Genomic DNA, 15,219 nt, shown 5'->3' with positions numbered 1-15,219 from the left:
ATAAATTATGCAAATCTGAAATGAAATAATCGACTTTAAAATTCTGTATGCGGCTATTTCATAGCCGTTAGGACCGTCCATTAGTGAAAAAGCTACAAACGAAATCACGTAAAAGAAAGCTCCTAAAAAATTGAATCAGTTTGGATTCAATCGCCAATGAGAGCAGATGTATTTTGTGCCGTTCGCAAAGTTAGTTTCGCTTCCGACAAAATCGATTACGTCACAGCTGCCAGTCATTTTCATGGATGAAAAAGTAACGGTGGAGAGCATTACAAAAAAATCAGCCGTTCTAATGGCTCTAAAAGTTTTCTGAAGAACTATTAGGATTTGTTGTTCGCAAATCGAAAGGAAATATTCTCAGTTTAGCGCAAATCTAAAACAGTTTGGTTAGATTTTTGCACTTTTCGCTGTGTGAAATTCACAGTAATCTAGATCAAGTGAAGCCTAAATGTGGAAAAGGGGAATGCTTGCATAATTCAAACAATTGATATTCGGAAGTGTTAAGGAACATGTCAGTTGTTTTCGTATTCACGACATCCAGTTATGTCTCTGATATATATTAGGGTTGTTTATTAATGTCACTGTGATGTTCGAAAGTTTTGCATATTTTGTATTATTAATTATGTGTTTATTTGATGTTTTTATGTGTTTTACATTAACATAGTACATTTCAAATGTTTCAGCCTATGGCTCTTCATCTTTGGTTTTTCCTCTTACAGTAATTTGTACCGATGTGAATTTTTCAATTTCTTGTAGTATACTTTGCAAAGTTTGAACTTTCGTTTGTTTCAATTATTATAAAATCCTACCTATTTATGTCTAAGCCTAATCTAATACATTCAAAGTTTGAATTATAGCAATTTCTGAGGCTGAGCACCTCTCCCCAAATTTTATGCACTGATGGTCAAATTTTGTTTCTAGGGTATCCAGGGAAGCCGGTTCTTGTACATCCGTGGTTCTCGTCCGAAGGGGCAGTTTAAGGATCATTTTCAAGATTTTATTTTGAACTCGCTGGAGCTTTAGCTTGTGTGTTCTTGCACAACCCCGCCAAACAAGGACTGCGTATTCGATTGCGGGGTAGATGATTTGTTTGTAGACAGCCATCCAATTCTTCAGGCACAGTTTTGATGTTCTACATATCAACGGGTATGGAGACCTGATGAGTATGTTACATTTGGTGATTATTTTTTCAACATGTGACCTGAAGATCAGATGTCTGTCATACGTTAATCCTAGATAGACCACTTCGTCGGACCACTGCACGTCAGCGAAACCGAACCGAATTCTGCATTCGTCAGACGGAACAAGTCTAGTCGATCTCGAATGCGGAAACAGGATGACCTGAGTTTTCGCTGCATTGATTACAATTTTCCAGTTCGAGAAATATTCATTTAGAGCATCCAGACCCCTCTGCAGTTTGTTCTTCAGGATACTGACGACTCGTCCATCATAAAGGATGGCCGTATCGTCAGCAAACTGTGACAAGACACCACCCCCCGGAAGAGGTGGGATGTCTGATGTGAAAATATTATACAGAATGGGACCCAGGAGTTCCTTGGGGCACACCTGCAGGGATGGAAAATTTGTCCGATTGAACATTTTGCAGAGAAACCTGAAAAGCTCTATTTGAAAGATAACTTTTGATGATCTTAATCAGATACACCGGAAAACTGTATCGATGCAGCTTGAACACCCATCGTGCCATACATTGTCGAACGCTTTTTCGATATCCAAAATCGCCATTGCTGTCGACTTGGACACCGACTTATTCCGTCGAATGATGTTGGTTACTCTCGTGAGTTGATGAATAGTAGATCTTCCTTTCCGGAACCCAAACTGTTCTTCCAGGAAGACCCCATGTTGATCGGCGAATGCAAGGATTCGGCTTTGGATGAATTTTTCGAGCAGCTTAGACAGGGCAGAGAGTAAGCTGATGGGTCGATAGCCTTTGGATAGGGAAGGATCTTTACCCGGTTTCAGTACTGGGATGACTTCAGCTAACTTCCACATTGAAGGGAAGTAGCCAAGGTCCCAGCACCGGTTGAATATTTTTGCAATAAAGTCAAAAGAACGGAAACTCAGTTGCTTTAGTTCAATGTTGAAAATGTTGTCGAAACCGGAGGCCTTGATGTTTTTGGACTTTTTCACAAAAGCCATCAACTCATCTGCAGTAGCTCTTGTTTCTTCTGGAACTAAGCTGTCTGATAGTTCAATCTCGGCCACGCCATCGGCAACGGCCCTTTCGTGTGGACTAACAATGTTGAGTCCCAGATTGTGTGAACACACAAACTGCCGCCCCAGTTCGTTAGCCTTCTCGGCAGGTGTTACTAAAATGATTCCCTCATCTGCGCCCTCAGGCGGAACCAGTGGAGGGATCGGTTTTGATTTTTCGTTGAACACCTTCCCCATCGACCAGAACGGTTTCGAATGGGGAAGGATTTGTTGAAGTTTTTGTTCGAAACTTTTGTTTTTTATTTCCACCAACCTTCCCTGGATAACCCTAGTCAAGTTGGTGTAGGTGGTCTTTTTATCAAGACCACCTGTACGTTGGTACTGTCTCCGGTAAATATTCCGGAGACGAATAAGGTGTTTAGTGTGCAGTCAATTTGGAGAGAAGTACTCACCCTCTGAACTGTTTTTTATTGATCTTTCTCTGGCGATCGTGATTGCCTCCTCGATGTTTCTAATGACCGTATCGATTTCCACCAGAGCGTCCAGTGGCATATCGACATTGATGTTCTCTTCGGCTAGTTGCTGGAAAAGTGGCCAGTCTGCGAACGTTTGGTGATGACACTGGTGCTATTCCGAAGGACAAAAAAACTGGATAGTTGTCTATGCTGATGTTGCTGATGAAAATGTCTAGAACGGAATGGACTCCCGATCTAGACAGTCTCGTTGGAGAATCCGGTGCCAGGATGTTGTACTTTTAGTTGAAATAAATTTCCTTGAAATTAGTTATTTCAACTAACACTTTTGATTGTTGAAAACCCTTTTCTTTCTAGAAATAAAGATACAACAGGATTGAGTCAACACGGATATTTCTATAACGTCAATTCCACTTTGGTTGGCATGTAATAAATAGTTAGTTTAATTCAACAACAAAATTCATCGAGAGCAAAAAATTTTTTCGTTAGGTTAAACCAAACAAAAAGCTTGAAATGAACATAAATCATATTAAAAATTCTACTAACTGTTTTGTTATTTTTAACATGCTTCATTTCTCTGCGTGTATGAATTATTTTCAGTGTATATATTTGAGTATAACCGCAACTCAAACTTTGAGATAATAGATAATATACACTCAAAATAATAATCATGTTATAGTTACGTGAAAAGTTATGTGAATATTTTCCACCCTACTTTTCACGTAGATTTAAATGGACTGACATTTAAAAGCTGTTCAATGCATAATCCAGTAAAAGTTACGTGTTTCATAGGTAAAATGTAATGTACTGCTCATATCACATTTACCTATCAGTTCATATCAAATTTAGATACCAGAGAATTATTATTTTATATATTGGTTAAAGTCAAAAGGGAGATTTCAGATTCTTATATAAATCTAGGAAATGAAAAATAAAACATTTATTTCAGAAAATTAGCATAGAATTTTAATGGCTGAAAATAAAAAGCAACTAATAACGTGGGATCTCGAATCGGCAAGTCTTCAGAAATCATATTGTCACTGCCATCCAACCGAATCCGAAGTCGAGATACGAGAACTCCCACAACACTACCGATGCAGGTTGAAGTCGCAATACATGGTTCCAGTGTCTCTAGCTTCATACCGATTTTGAACTCGTTTTTCGGTGGACCAACGACATGTTTGAAGCATTCGGAAGGAGCGGCAAACTTCCGAACTCACGCAGGCATTCGGTTTAGTTAAACACATAGAAACTTTCATACTGGAATGGTCCAGTCGATGTAGTAAAAAATTGTAATTAAATAACATTTCTCGCAAATATTTACACTATTTACAATTTGAGAGCCACTGTTCGCCATTTTCAAAATCAAGTTTTTCACACTGGAAATTCACGTAGATTGTTTGACGTTTGGTCAATTCACGTAAACCTTATGTGATGACTCTATTCATTTTAGGGGATGTTCGTGTAACATTCAATTACGTCACGTAAAATATTCAATTTGACATTTGAAACCAATTTACGTGATTTTTTAAGTGAATCGAACGTGAATTTTTATTTGAGTGTATTATGTCCAATGTGCGTGTAGATTTGCTTATCGTATTATGAAACATTCTGGCAACCCGGCAGCTATTGTCAATTTCCTAAAATTGTGTAAAACTCGAGCATAAAGATTTTCATGCAAGTGAATTTTTGTTTGGTTTTATGGTTCTGATGGTCTAAGCCAGTAAAAGTCGGAGAGAAAAAAAAGTGAATTTTTGAATCCTATCTACCGGCTAACTTCAAAACAATAATGAATGTATTAGGAAAAATCGTTCGATCAACACCTTATAAGCAGTTTACTGTTTTTTTGCCTTCAAATATAACGAAAGTTATCTGTAAAAGAGATTTCACGAGAGCATTTAGGAACATGTGTCGATCGGATAGCCACATAACGTCTCGGTTTTCACAAAATCTTCTCAAATCCAGCACAACATGCACCTGTGGATGCTTAGGAACGCATCGAATTCACACAAAAGGTAAATAAACATAATTACATCACTCTGTTAATCTAATGTTTATATGTTATAATTTATTATATAACTTAACCATGTGCACGAACAGATTTGTTTACTACTATTTTAGATATTTTTCGTAAAAAGTTAGCATATCGCATGAAACTTGTTCTACATAATGACTCTAAGGTCTCTTTTTGCACGGGGGTTACGCACCGTTTGAAAAAAATCCGTGTAAAATAAAACCGTGTTAAGGTAGCGCTTCGCCGTGGTCAGGTCGAAGCAAGACATCTCACTGCTTCCTCTTGCTTTGTCGCCGAAATTTCACCCTAAATTGCAAATTTCTAAAATACTAACCCGATTCACGAAAAATCAAAAACATACGATTGTAGGTAAATGATTTTACTATGCATTTGGCGAAAAATATCAGTTAGAAAGCTTTTCTTTCGCGAGATTTCGTGCGATTTTTGTTAAAATTTGGTTTTCTTTTTTCTTTTCTCGCTATAAACAACTCGCATATGTAGGGATGTGCTACGTTTTCACCAAAGCGTCAAAGCTAGTAGCGATCTAAGACAAGACCTGACAACTGGCTTCTTATTCTTCCTTCCGAATCATCCTTCTCGCCATTTTCGCCCTGTGGAATAAATACCAACGTATCGGCTACAGTGTAGCTATATTTACAGAATTTTTTTAATAACTATGCTAGGAAAAAAATATTACATTTAAATTTTTAGACTTTAGGTTTTTGATTTGAAATAAACATAAAACATGTTTTGGTGAATGCATTTCTTTATTATATATTAATGCTTAAAAACAATTAATTGAGCTTTGATGACAAAACACAAAATATCTAATGTTGAACGAACAATCGGATCCATTGTTGACGTATTACCGGATTTTTTGGAAACCGGGAAAAGTCAGGTTCGGATAGAAATGCTTAATGCGACCACAGTGTGGAACACAACAGTTCATTCTTCTCGTAAAACTAAACACACTTTCGAGTTTACACTAATTTAACAAATCTTTTTTTGGTTACACTTTAATTCACTAAAAAGTAAGACGGCTTGATGCCTATTTTAATTACACAGTCTTGCCACTATAAACATTTATTACCAATGAGATTGAAAAAAAAGTTAAACATTCTCCGAAAATTTTCATTTTCATTGGTGAGCTAAAATTATACATTTTAATAAATTTGTTTTCTGATTTTCTTTATACCTGGCATCATTGCTCGCGTACCCTGCAAAAGTTTTTTCTTTTCACAATGTGCAGGTGGCAACATCAAAATCAGCCAATCAGAAACTGGTCCATTTTGGAACAAAAGCAGCCCCCCCAGATGTCAGGTCTTGTCTTAGGTAGCGATGAAAATCTTTACTGATTTCTGGTTCTACTGAAACATGAATAGAAATTATTTTACAAAGTAGTAACACTTACTTACATTTTCTACTCAACTATATTCAACGTTTACGCAGAGAGAACGGACAACGAAAACAAAAGAAATGTTGTTAGCGTCTACCGCATGTAGCATTTTGCACACCCCAATGCATGCGTTGACATTGTGTGCGTGCGAAAGAATAAGGAAAAACTTATTTATTTTTATAACTCGCACGAAATCTTTCGATAAAAATGTTTATCAGGCACAATTTATATACGAATAGATAGAAAAATTAATTATCTAGAATCGTATGTTCTTGGAATTTCCGTTTTCTTCCCCGTTTTCTCACAATTTTGGGTAAAGTGCGTGAAACCCCGGGATAGGCAGCGAACTCCCGTGACCACGGCGAAGCGCTACCTTAATTGCGAAAACCGCGTAAATTAAAATCGTGTTAATTCCGGAATCCGTGTGGAAAAGGCGGGTGGGTAATGTCAGAGACATAACTGGATTTCGTGAATACAAAAACAACTGACATGTTCCTTAACACTTAGTTGAATATCAATTAGTTGATCAATTGTGTGAATTATGCAAGCATTCCCCTTTTTGACATTTTTCGCAACAACAAAGAAAGCTTCACTTGATCTCGATTACTGTGAATTTCACACAGCGAAAAATGCACAAATCTAATCAAACAATTCTAGATTTGCACTAAACTGAGATTGTTTACCTTCGATTTGCGAGCAAGAAATCCTAATAGTTCTTTAGAAAACTTTTAGAGCCATTAGAACGACTGATTTTGTGTGATGTTCTCCACCGTTGTCCTCTTTCCGTTGTTTTTTCACCAATGCAAACAACTGGCGGCTGTGACGTAATCGCTCTTGTCGACAGCGAAACTAGCTTTGCAAACGACACACAATACATCTGCTCGCAGTGGCGATAGAATCCTGATCCAATTTTTGTTAAGAGGTTTCTTTTTTCGTGATTTCGTTTGTAGCTATTTCACTAATGGGCGGTCCTAACAGAATTTTAATGTCGATTATTTAATTTCGGATTTGCATTTCATTGAAAGAAACTATCAGGATGCTCTACGGGATTTATTCTTGCCTTTCAGAAGGACCAAATTGTGGAACTCACTACGATATTAAGCACTGTTCAGAACATTTTTCTCGAACGATTTGTTGTACAGGAGCAGATATTTTGTTCTCTTCCTCAGAACGCGTTCTGATTGGCTGGTGTTGACATGGGTCAAATGAGACAGGTTTTTAATAGTGTACTATTGAATTACTTCAATGCTGTTGCTATACACGTTTAAGTTGAAAAATTTCGATTCTATTGGTAGTTAGATTATTGTAATCCTTTCACAGATCACTGAACTATGAGCTTTCAAAATACGAGAAAGGCAAACGCGCATTATAAATTATCCTCTTTGATACTCGTTTGTACCAAACATAGTTTTATCATAAAATTGTGATCATATTTCCGATGACATAAAGCAAAAATTGTGTTGATTCGTTAGATATAACAAAAGATATTTACGATCAAAAAATTATTACTCTCTCAGAGGGTAAATTTTGAAAAGGCGCCCCATAGTACTCAAAAGCGAAATTTAGGAAAGCTTCTTCTGGAGAACACTCAAAGGCGAGGACTGAAGACCCCTTTTTGAGTCTAGAAACCGGTAAAAGCGATCATGTAACGATATTAGTAATGGCTACCTTTTCTTACTAAATTGCCACAGATTTTCTGAACATGATCATAATTTTATTACTACCCTAACAATGATCTTATATCTATGTGACGTCACTTTTTGATTGTTTTACTTGCGTGTTTCTTCTGGAAGAATGATTCGGGTTCACAGTGTGTACTCGACGAAACGGATGATGATCAATGACAGCAGGCGGTGATCCACGACGAAATGTATTGTGATCAGCGACTGGTTTCATATCAAAACTGAGTATTTATCTCGGCAGCCATGCCGAATAACGAAGAAGGGAATTCCCAAGCTGTAACTCAGGCATGTGGCTTATCGCACGGCTTAAAGTTGATGGTCTTATAATCTTTAGCGATTGGAGTAGCATCTGAGTTAGAATCTCCGGATTCGTTTACTAGGGTCGTGCGTTATGACTGCGCCCGATTTATCCGAGTTCAGCAGCTGGGAACGAGAATGGCTTCGGACAAAGTCTTCAGCCCGAAACAAAAAGGCTGCTGGGGCCTACCCAGTAGACATTAGCTAATTGATCACGTGTTTGCTGAACCCTAACCAAACCCATTAATTTATTTAATAATTTTACCTTTTGCTACATTTTATAATGTGTTTCGTGCTTTCCGTGGTTTTTATGCTTGGTTTTGACACTGTTCAATGTACATATAAATATACATTTTTAACACCATTTTAATTTGTACTACTATAATGTGACTAACCGTTTTAATACTTTTTACTATAAAACAATTTTATAATCTTAATAGCTGTTTGTTTTCGATTTGGTAAACTTAGACTATAAGAAAAAATAACATTATTAACACGTTACAACATTTTTTAATAAATCATCACTAACATATTATAGGATCGAGAATCGCGTGCACTTCTTACTCATTTGAGTGTCACTAACGGAAAGAATTTTCCCAATTAGTGCTGAGCACAGCCAACCTCATACCGACTCGCAAATTGTTCATATTTTTGGTTGTTTTAGACCATAAGGGTTGACGTTTATGACTGTCAAACATTGGTAGCCCTGCCGATAGCACCAATCACAGTGAATAGGAATTTGCGCGAAAAGGAGTTCCAACCGTTGCATTGAGCACTGTAAAATGCATATCTGCTACACTTACCGCAGTGAGTGAACCTTCCGTCTCACATGTAAACACGGACGTGGAAGGCTATCACTCACACTGGTAATCGTGTTGTCATGGTAGGAGATGGTGAATTAGCAGAAGGGAAGGGAATCTGAGCAGGTCGCTTTACTATCTCTCTGCACTTTGAACACAAAGTTCTAAGTAATGATATACTCACCTACAAACTTCTTAAAGGGCATCGACCTCTATAGGACATTGACCTATTTGAATTTCGGTAGATTTGCTGAAGAAAGAAAAACCAACTGATTAGCTGAACTGCCTAAAAACGAATACAGAGAAACTCTGCCTGTATTTACTTGCTCTATCTCGATGACAAGTGGATGGTTACTTGCGTTACCTCTGTTTCCACTATGTAATACATAAGGTGTACATATCAGTACTTTTCCCTTAAAATTGTCTTATAATTAAATAATAAAATATGTACATATGATTGCTTACAATAATTACAATTTGAAAGTAATTCGAAACCAGTTTGAAAATATTTCGAAATCAGGCTTTCCTGATGGTTTCGTTATAATTCATTTAGAACATAATTCATAAAATTCATTTCAATTCATTCGTAAATGTAACTATGATCGAGATTTGCTTTTCGCAACCGTTTCGACCTTCTTAATGCTGGCAAATCCACCTGGTCCAAATTCAGCTTTCTTTTAACACCTTTCCTTGGTTGATCCTGCTCAGGAAATCCCCTGAATTCTTCCTCGTCACTCATAGTGTTGTTCTCGTTTTCTCTTCCAATTTCGGTTCGTGGCTTCCAAGAAACCAGTAAGTTTCTCCTCCCCGGACTACTATCTCTAATCCGTATTTGGGAACGGTGTGCCATTACCGGCACGCTTCCAATTGTAATCTGAAAGGTATTTTTAGAAAATTGTTTTAAAAAATTTGCTTTTATCCATCGCATATGATTATGGGGGTTGTGGTTCTTGTACCACACCACATCACCTTCTATCAGATTATTATAAGGATCATTTGTATTCTCTAAAGAGAAATTTGACGACTTTTCATCACAAATAGGGTGTGGTAGTGGCAATCGGTGTTTATAAAGATTTTTTGGATTCAACAAGTCTATGAGTTTCTTTGGTTTATAACTAAATATTCTTTCTGAAGGGAAATCACCCTCATTTGTCAAACAATTGTTCCTATAGTTAAATAGGAACAAATTCATTTGATCCTCCCAATCTAATTCTTTAGTATCCGGTTCAATTAGGAATTTTTTTAGTACTTCTTTTACCGTCCTCACGAGCCTCTCGGCCTGACCGTTACTCGATGGATTATAAGGTGGGCTTTTTAGAACTTTTATCCCTTGTTTTTCTAGAAAACCCACGAAACTATAAGAATTAAACGGAGGTCCTCCGTCTGAAACTAAAATATCAGGCAAACCGTACCTGGCAAAAAACCCAACTAACTTTTTCAGGACCTTTCCTGCATCCGTACCATTTCTCATGTATTCAATCTCAATCCATTTGGAGAAACTGTCTACTATCAACAAAAATGTACGATGCTCAAAATAAAAGAAATCGATGTGTATTCTGCTAAAAGGCTTTGCTGTTGGTATCCATTTAGATTCAATTTTTTGCTTTGGGACTACAGCCATACTACCACAAATATCACAATGTTTTACGAAACTTTCTATATCTTTATTTATACCAAACCAATACACATATCGTCTGGCAAACAATTTCATCTTTACCATTCCAGCATGGTTGGCATGTAATAATTTGAGGATCCGGCCCTGCATTTGCTGCGGGATTATAACCCTGTCCTTATATAACAAACAGCCTTCTGTTATTTCTAGCTCATGTTTGTTAGAATACACGTCAACAAAGCGTCTGTCTACTTTTTTTGGCCAGCCATTCATCATATATTTCATAATTTCCCTTAGGAACTCGTCAGTTTTAGTAACTTCAGCTATTTTTTTTGAATCTACTGGAAATTCCTCACCGAAATTAATATTTCTAATCAGTTCTACGTCTAGATGTTTTGGAACTTCTTCTTGCAATGGAAATCGCGAACAGAAATCCGCATTTCCCATTCTGGATGATGGCCTGTATTGAATGTCGAAATTATAAATAGACATTTCTAAAACATATCGCTGAAGTCTTGTAACAAAAATTGCATTTTTACCTTCCTTACCAAAAATGCCTACAAGAGGTTTATGGTCCGTGTAAACCATAAAATGTTGACCGTATAAAAACTTATGGAACTTTTTTATTGTAGAAATTAATGCCAAAGCTTCCAGATGTAAGATAGGATAATTTTTTTGCGCTGAGTTCAGTGAAAAGGATGTGAAGCATATTGGTTTCTCGACATCATCGACTTTATGAGCAATTACTCCACCAAGCCCGTAACTTGATGCATCCGATACTACCACAATAGGTTTCCTTGGATCGTAAAATTCCAAGAAATTAGTATTTATTAACGATTCTTTACTCTCTTTGAATGCTTTGTCACAATTAGCGTCCCAAATAAATTTAGTGTCATTTTTTAAAAGATTATATAAATAATAAAGTTTTGATGATAAATGTGGTATAAATTTGTTGTAGTAATTTATCAAACCCAAAAAAGATTTTAATTCCGTTACATTTCTTGGCACTTTTGCCTCTTTAATTGTTGCAATTTTGCTCGGACATGGCAATAAACCCTTTTCACTGATAATGTGCCCCAAGTATGGTAATTCACTTACGAAAAATTTGCATTTTTCCCAATTAACTTTAATATTTGCGTCTGATAATTTTGTTAAAACCATTTCTAATTTGTGTTTACAATCTTGTAAGTCTTTTCCCGCAACTAGAACATCATCCAAATAGCAAAACACTTTTTCCAAACCTTGTAATACTTGCTCCATAATCTGCTGAAAAATCGCTGCACTAGAGGAGGCTCCCTGTGGTAATCTGTTATACGTAAATAATCCTTTGATTGTGTTTATCACCATAAATTTTCTTGACTTTTCAGATAATGAGAGTTGAGTGTATGCGCCCTCAAGATCAAGCGAGCAAAACACTTTACATTCGGCCAAACCAGCGAACAGATCCTGTGCTGTAGGCAAAGGATAGGTATTCGGAATTAAACATTTGTTTATGGACACTTTGCAGTCTATCACTAACCTTATATTGTTGTCCTTTTTAATAACAATTACAACAGGAGATGCCCACTCACTGGTTTTTATGGGCGTAATAACTTTTTCATTCTCTAATTTGTCTAGATAGAGTAAAACTTTCTCTCTTAGCCGGTAAGGAACATTATATGCCTTTTTAAATATTGGCTTGTCCTCCTTAAGGACTAAATCTGCTTCATAACCATTAATGGGAACCGAAAAGTCTTTGATAAATACATTAGAAAATTTGTCCTTGATTCCCTGAGCTATACCAGTTCCCCCTTTAATGATTTCATTTTCAGTTATAGAATTTGTGAAAATGCTCCTCCAATCGGAGAAAAAAACGTCCAAACCATCGCGTCCTAATAGCGGAATGAAATTATTGTTGCATTTTAAAACTATTAATGTTAATTTTGTTTGTATACCTTTGTATATTGTTGAAACATTTGTTTCTCCCATTATTTCCAAGTTATCCCCGTTTACTACCAATAATTTCTTCTCTGATTTCTTCAGAGGCATCGAAAAACAAGAATCATATTGTTGTTTACTCATAACTGTTACCGACGAACCACAATCAACCTCCATTTGGATGGTCTTTCCCTCCATAATGACATTTATCAAACAAGGATTGTTTATTTTGTTGACAGAAGTTACCAACATACATTGAACATCACCTGCATCAGGTTCGTCTTCGCTGTCCTCCCGTGTTGACATCCGGCTGAAAATCTCGTTCAACGATTTGCTTTGGCTGGTCCCAGGCTTCTCATAGGTATCGACGAATTTTACCGCATCCCTTTTTAGGTTTTTCAATTTGAAGCATTTTTTTTTAATATGGCCCTTTACTCCGCAAAAATCGCATGTCAATCTAGAATAATCTATCTTCTTACGTTCATATAATCTTTCCGAACCATTCAAATGAGATTTGGGTATTTCCCCTCGACCATACTGTCTGTAACCTAATCTAGATTTTACCGGACCCCTGGATGAGTTGGGAGTGCTAAAATTATTAGCAGCTTGCGAATTGCAGTAAGCATTCATAAGTTTTTGCCAAACCTTTCCACGAGGAGAATTTGTTGGGTTAATCGATGCTATTGTCTCAGGTTTACCCCCTATTCCCAGCGATTTGGCGTTTGACTTGGCCATTTGCCATGTCAGTATAATCTTCTCTGTGGCTTCAGCGCTTAAGTCTTCCTCCTCATTTAGAATTTTTTCCTGTAGGGCTGTATCTGTTATACCCGAGATAATTCTATCTCTTACGGCCTGGTCCTTAAAAGTATCAAAAGAACAGAATTCAGCCTGGAGCTTCACTGCGAGGACATAATCCTCTAAGGATTCATCAGGGTGCTGCACCCTATTCGAAAATCTCAACCGCTGTACTAAACCAGACGGTTTTTTGTCAAGGCGTGTTCTTAACTTTTTTATCATGTCCTCATACGACAAATCGTTCAAATTCCCCGTAGGATACAAAAGCTTAAGTTCTGCAAACACAAACGGACCACTCAGAGTGAAAAAATGAGCTTTTTTTAAATCAGCAGTAATATTATTTGCGGTAAAACAAAATTCCAAACGATCTATCCAATCGCTAAAGGGCGTACCCTTCCTATACGGTTCGATAATCGAGGCCATGCTCATTTGAGCCATTTCTGATTTAATAAAGTCAAAAACGAAATAATAATAACAAAAACCAAATTAGATCACTGGGAGCTGATTGTCGAATAAATATAGTTCTATATATATGGCAAACAAAATGACTCACCCTACAAATCCAATACTGTCACCAGCTCAAGCCACTTAGCTAGTGTTATATACTAGACCTCTGTCGTTTAATCTCAGCGCCTTTGCCTGGTCCGTCTAAATTTCCTTCACCGAATCCGATGCCTTCCAAGTCCTTGCGAGCACCTTTGCCTGCTCCGTAGATATTTCCGACAAAGTTCAATCCTTTTTGAACAGTTATTCTCCAAGCTTTACCGGATGAAAAGAAAGATAAAAACCCTATTAATTGTCGGTAATAAATTTTTTTGCTGTAAACGAGTCACTTATTCAACTTAATAGCATTAAAATATGCTCTTAATCTTTTAAACCAAAAGAAAATTAAATGAAATATGACGCCGTTGTTCAAAATGGTGATTTTTTTTAATCAAAAAAACATCCCACTTTGTCTCATTATTCCATCATAAACTCCACTATATGTAAATTTACCCTAATGGCTACTCACTCACTATTCAGAAAGAACAATCAACCAGAAAAAAAATGGCACCTCCGCACGCTGTTTGATTCTTTCCCTGGGAAAAATTAAATCTTTTATCACCACCAGAGTAACAAATACAATGTTATATAAAGAAGCCTATGGCTATGGCTCAAATATCATCTCACAAGAAACTTCCAAAATGCCGTCCAATGCTTCACTCAATACGTTTTTCCTCGTCGCCAGTTTTACTATCTCTCTGCACTTTGAACACAAAGTTCTAAGTAATGATATACTCACCTACAAACTTCTTAAAGGGCATCGACCTCTATAGGACATTGACCTATTTGAATTTCGGTAGATTTGCTGAAGAAAGAAAAACCAACTGATTAGCTGAACTGCCTAAAAACGAATACAGAGAAACTCTGCCTGTATTTACTTGCTCTATCTCGATGACAAGTGGATGGTTACTTGCGTTACCTCTGTTTCCACTATGTAATACATAAGGTGTACATATCAGTCGCGTTTAGCAATCATTTATGGCGGAGACCATTACCATTGAATGTGACCACTGGTTACAATAACCAAAGTCGGTTCGTACGGCCACCAACTAACATGATACTCTACTTGTTTTTATTGAAATTTTGAAAATTTTATGCAATTTTGCCATCGCACTCTAAATGATGATTTAAATGTTTGTTGTATCCGAAAATATGCAGTAATTTTTGATAGGACCATAAGACCTTTCATTTGACCCTATGATTGTAAATAACGGTTCTGAGTCCAGTTTACAACATTTTTTACGGGTTTTGTTCCGCCAGTTTATGTGACGGTGTACAATATTGAACACACTTTACCCTATAACTTCGGAAGTCGGATCCTTATAAAATTCAGGAATTCCGAGAACCTTTCATTCGAATCTAAGTTTATGGAAATCGGTCAAACTACCGCTGTTGACTCAAAATCAGTAGACCACAGTTTGTATTGGTGGTGCACGCTTTTAGCTGCAAATTTATTTCATTTTATATAGGTTTCAATAAATCTTGTAAATTTCGGTTATCTTCCTTGCTCTTCCTTGC

At 36.8% G+C, this 15,219-nt stretch overlaps 2 protein-coding genes across 5 annotated transcripts in view; one reads left to right on the top strand and one right to left on the bottom strand.

Moving 5' to 3' along the window:
• The first annotated feature begins 4,265 nt into the window (after positions 1 to 4,265).
• Positions 4,266 to 15,219, top strand: part of LOC131432864 (complement component 1 Q subcomponent-binding protein, mitochondrial) — a 65,262-nt gene continuing 54,308 nt past the window's right edge. Inside the window, exon 1 of one of the 2 annotated variants that reach the window (XM_058599419.1) lies at positions 4,266 to 4,660. In XM_058599419.1, the coding sequence (XP_058455402.1) occupies positions 4,435 to 4,660 (226 nt within the window). In that variant the 5' untranslated portion in view covers positions 4,266 to 4,434. The remainder of the gene's footprint in view (positions 4,661 to 15,219) is intronic. The other variant, XM_058599420.1, reaches the window with a different exon arrangement.
• On the bottom strand, positions 8,713 to 14,654 carry LOC131432863 (uncharacterized). Of its 3 annotated transcripts, none has more exons than XM_058599417.1 (4): positions 14,441 to 14,654; positions 13,712 to 13,917; positions 12,618 to 13,598; positions 8,713 to 9,708 (listed from the first exon to the last, which is right to left on the bottom strand). In XM_058599417.1, the coding sequence occupies exons 3-4, from the start codon at positions 13,594 to 13,596 to the stop codon at positions 9,656 to 9,658; spliced, it is 1,032 nt and encodes a 343-aa protein (XP_058455400.1). In that variant the 5' UTR covers positions 13,597 to 13,598; positions 13,712 to 13,917; positions 14,441 to 14,654; the 3' UTR covers positions 8,713 to 9,655. The 3 variants fall into 3 exon arrangements, 2 of the variants coding, with proteins under 2 accessions (XP_058455400.1, XP_058455401.1); XM_058599418.1 differs by having other exon boundaries at positions 12,630 to 13,598; XR_009229980.1 differs by lacking the exon at positions 12,618 to 13,598.

The sequence above is a fragment of the Malaya genurostris genome, chromosome 2 (genome assembly GCF_030247185.1).
Source record: "Malaya genurostris strain Urasoe2022 chromosome 2, Malgen_1.1, whole genome shotgun sequence".
Taxonomy (NCBI): Eukaryota; Metazoa; Arthropoda; class Insecta; order Diptera; family Culicidae; genus Malaya; species Malaya genurostris.
Note: the sequence above shows the minus strand (reverse complement) of the source record. Positions and strands in the feature narration are given on the sequence as shown.

Coding starts and splice junctions, on each gene's coding strand:
- LOC131432863 (XM_058599417.1), bottom strand. CDS start 13,596: ATGGCTCAAATGAGCATGGCCTCGATTATCGAACCGTATAGGAAGGGT. Junction 9,709..12,617: donor TGATGCAGGTGATGTTCAAT/GTATGTTGGTAA, acceptor AATACCTTTCAG/ATTACAATTGGAAGCGTGCC.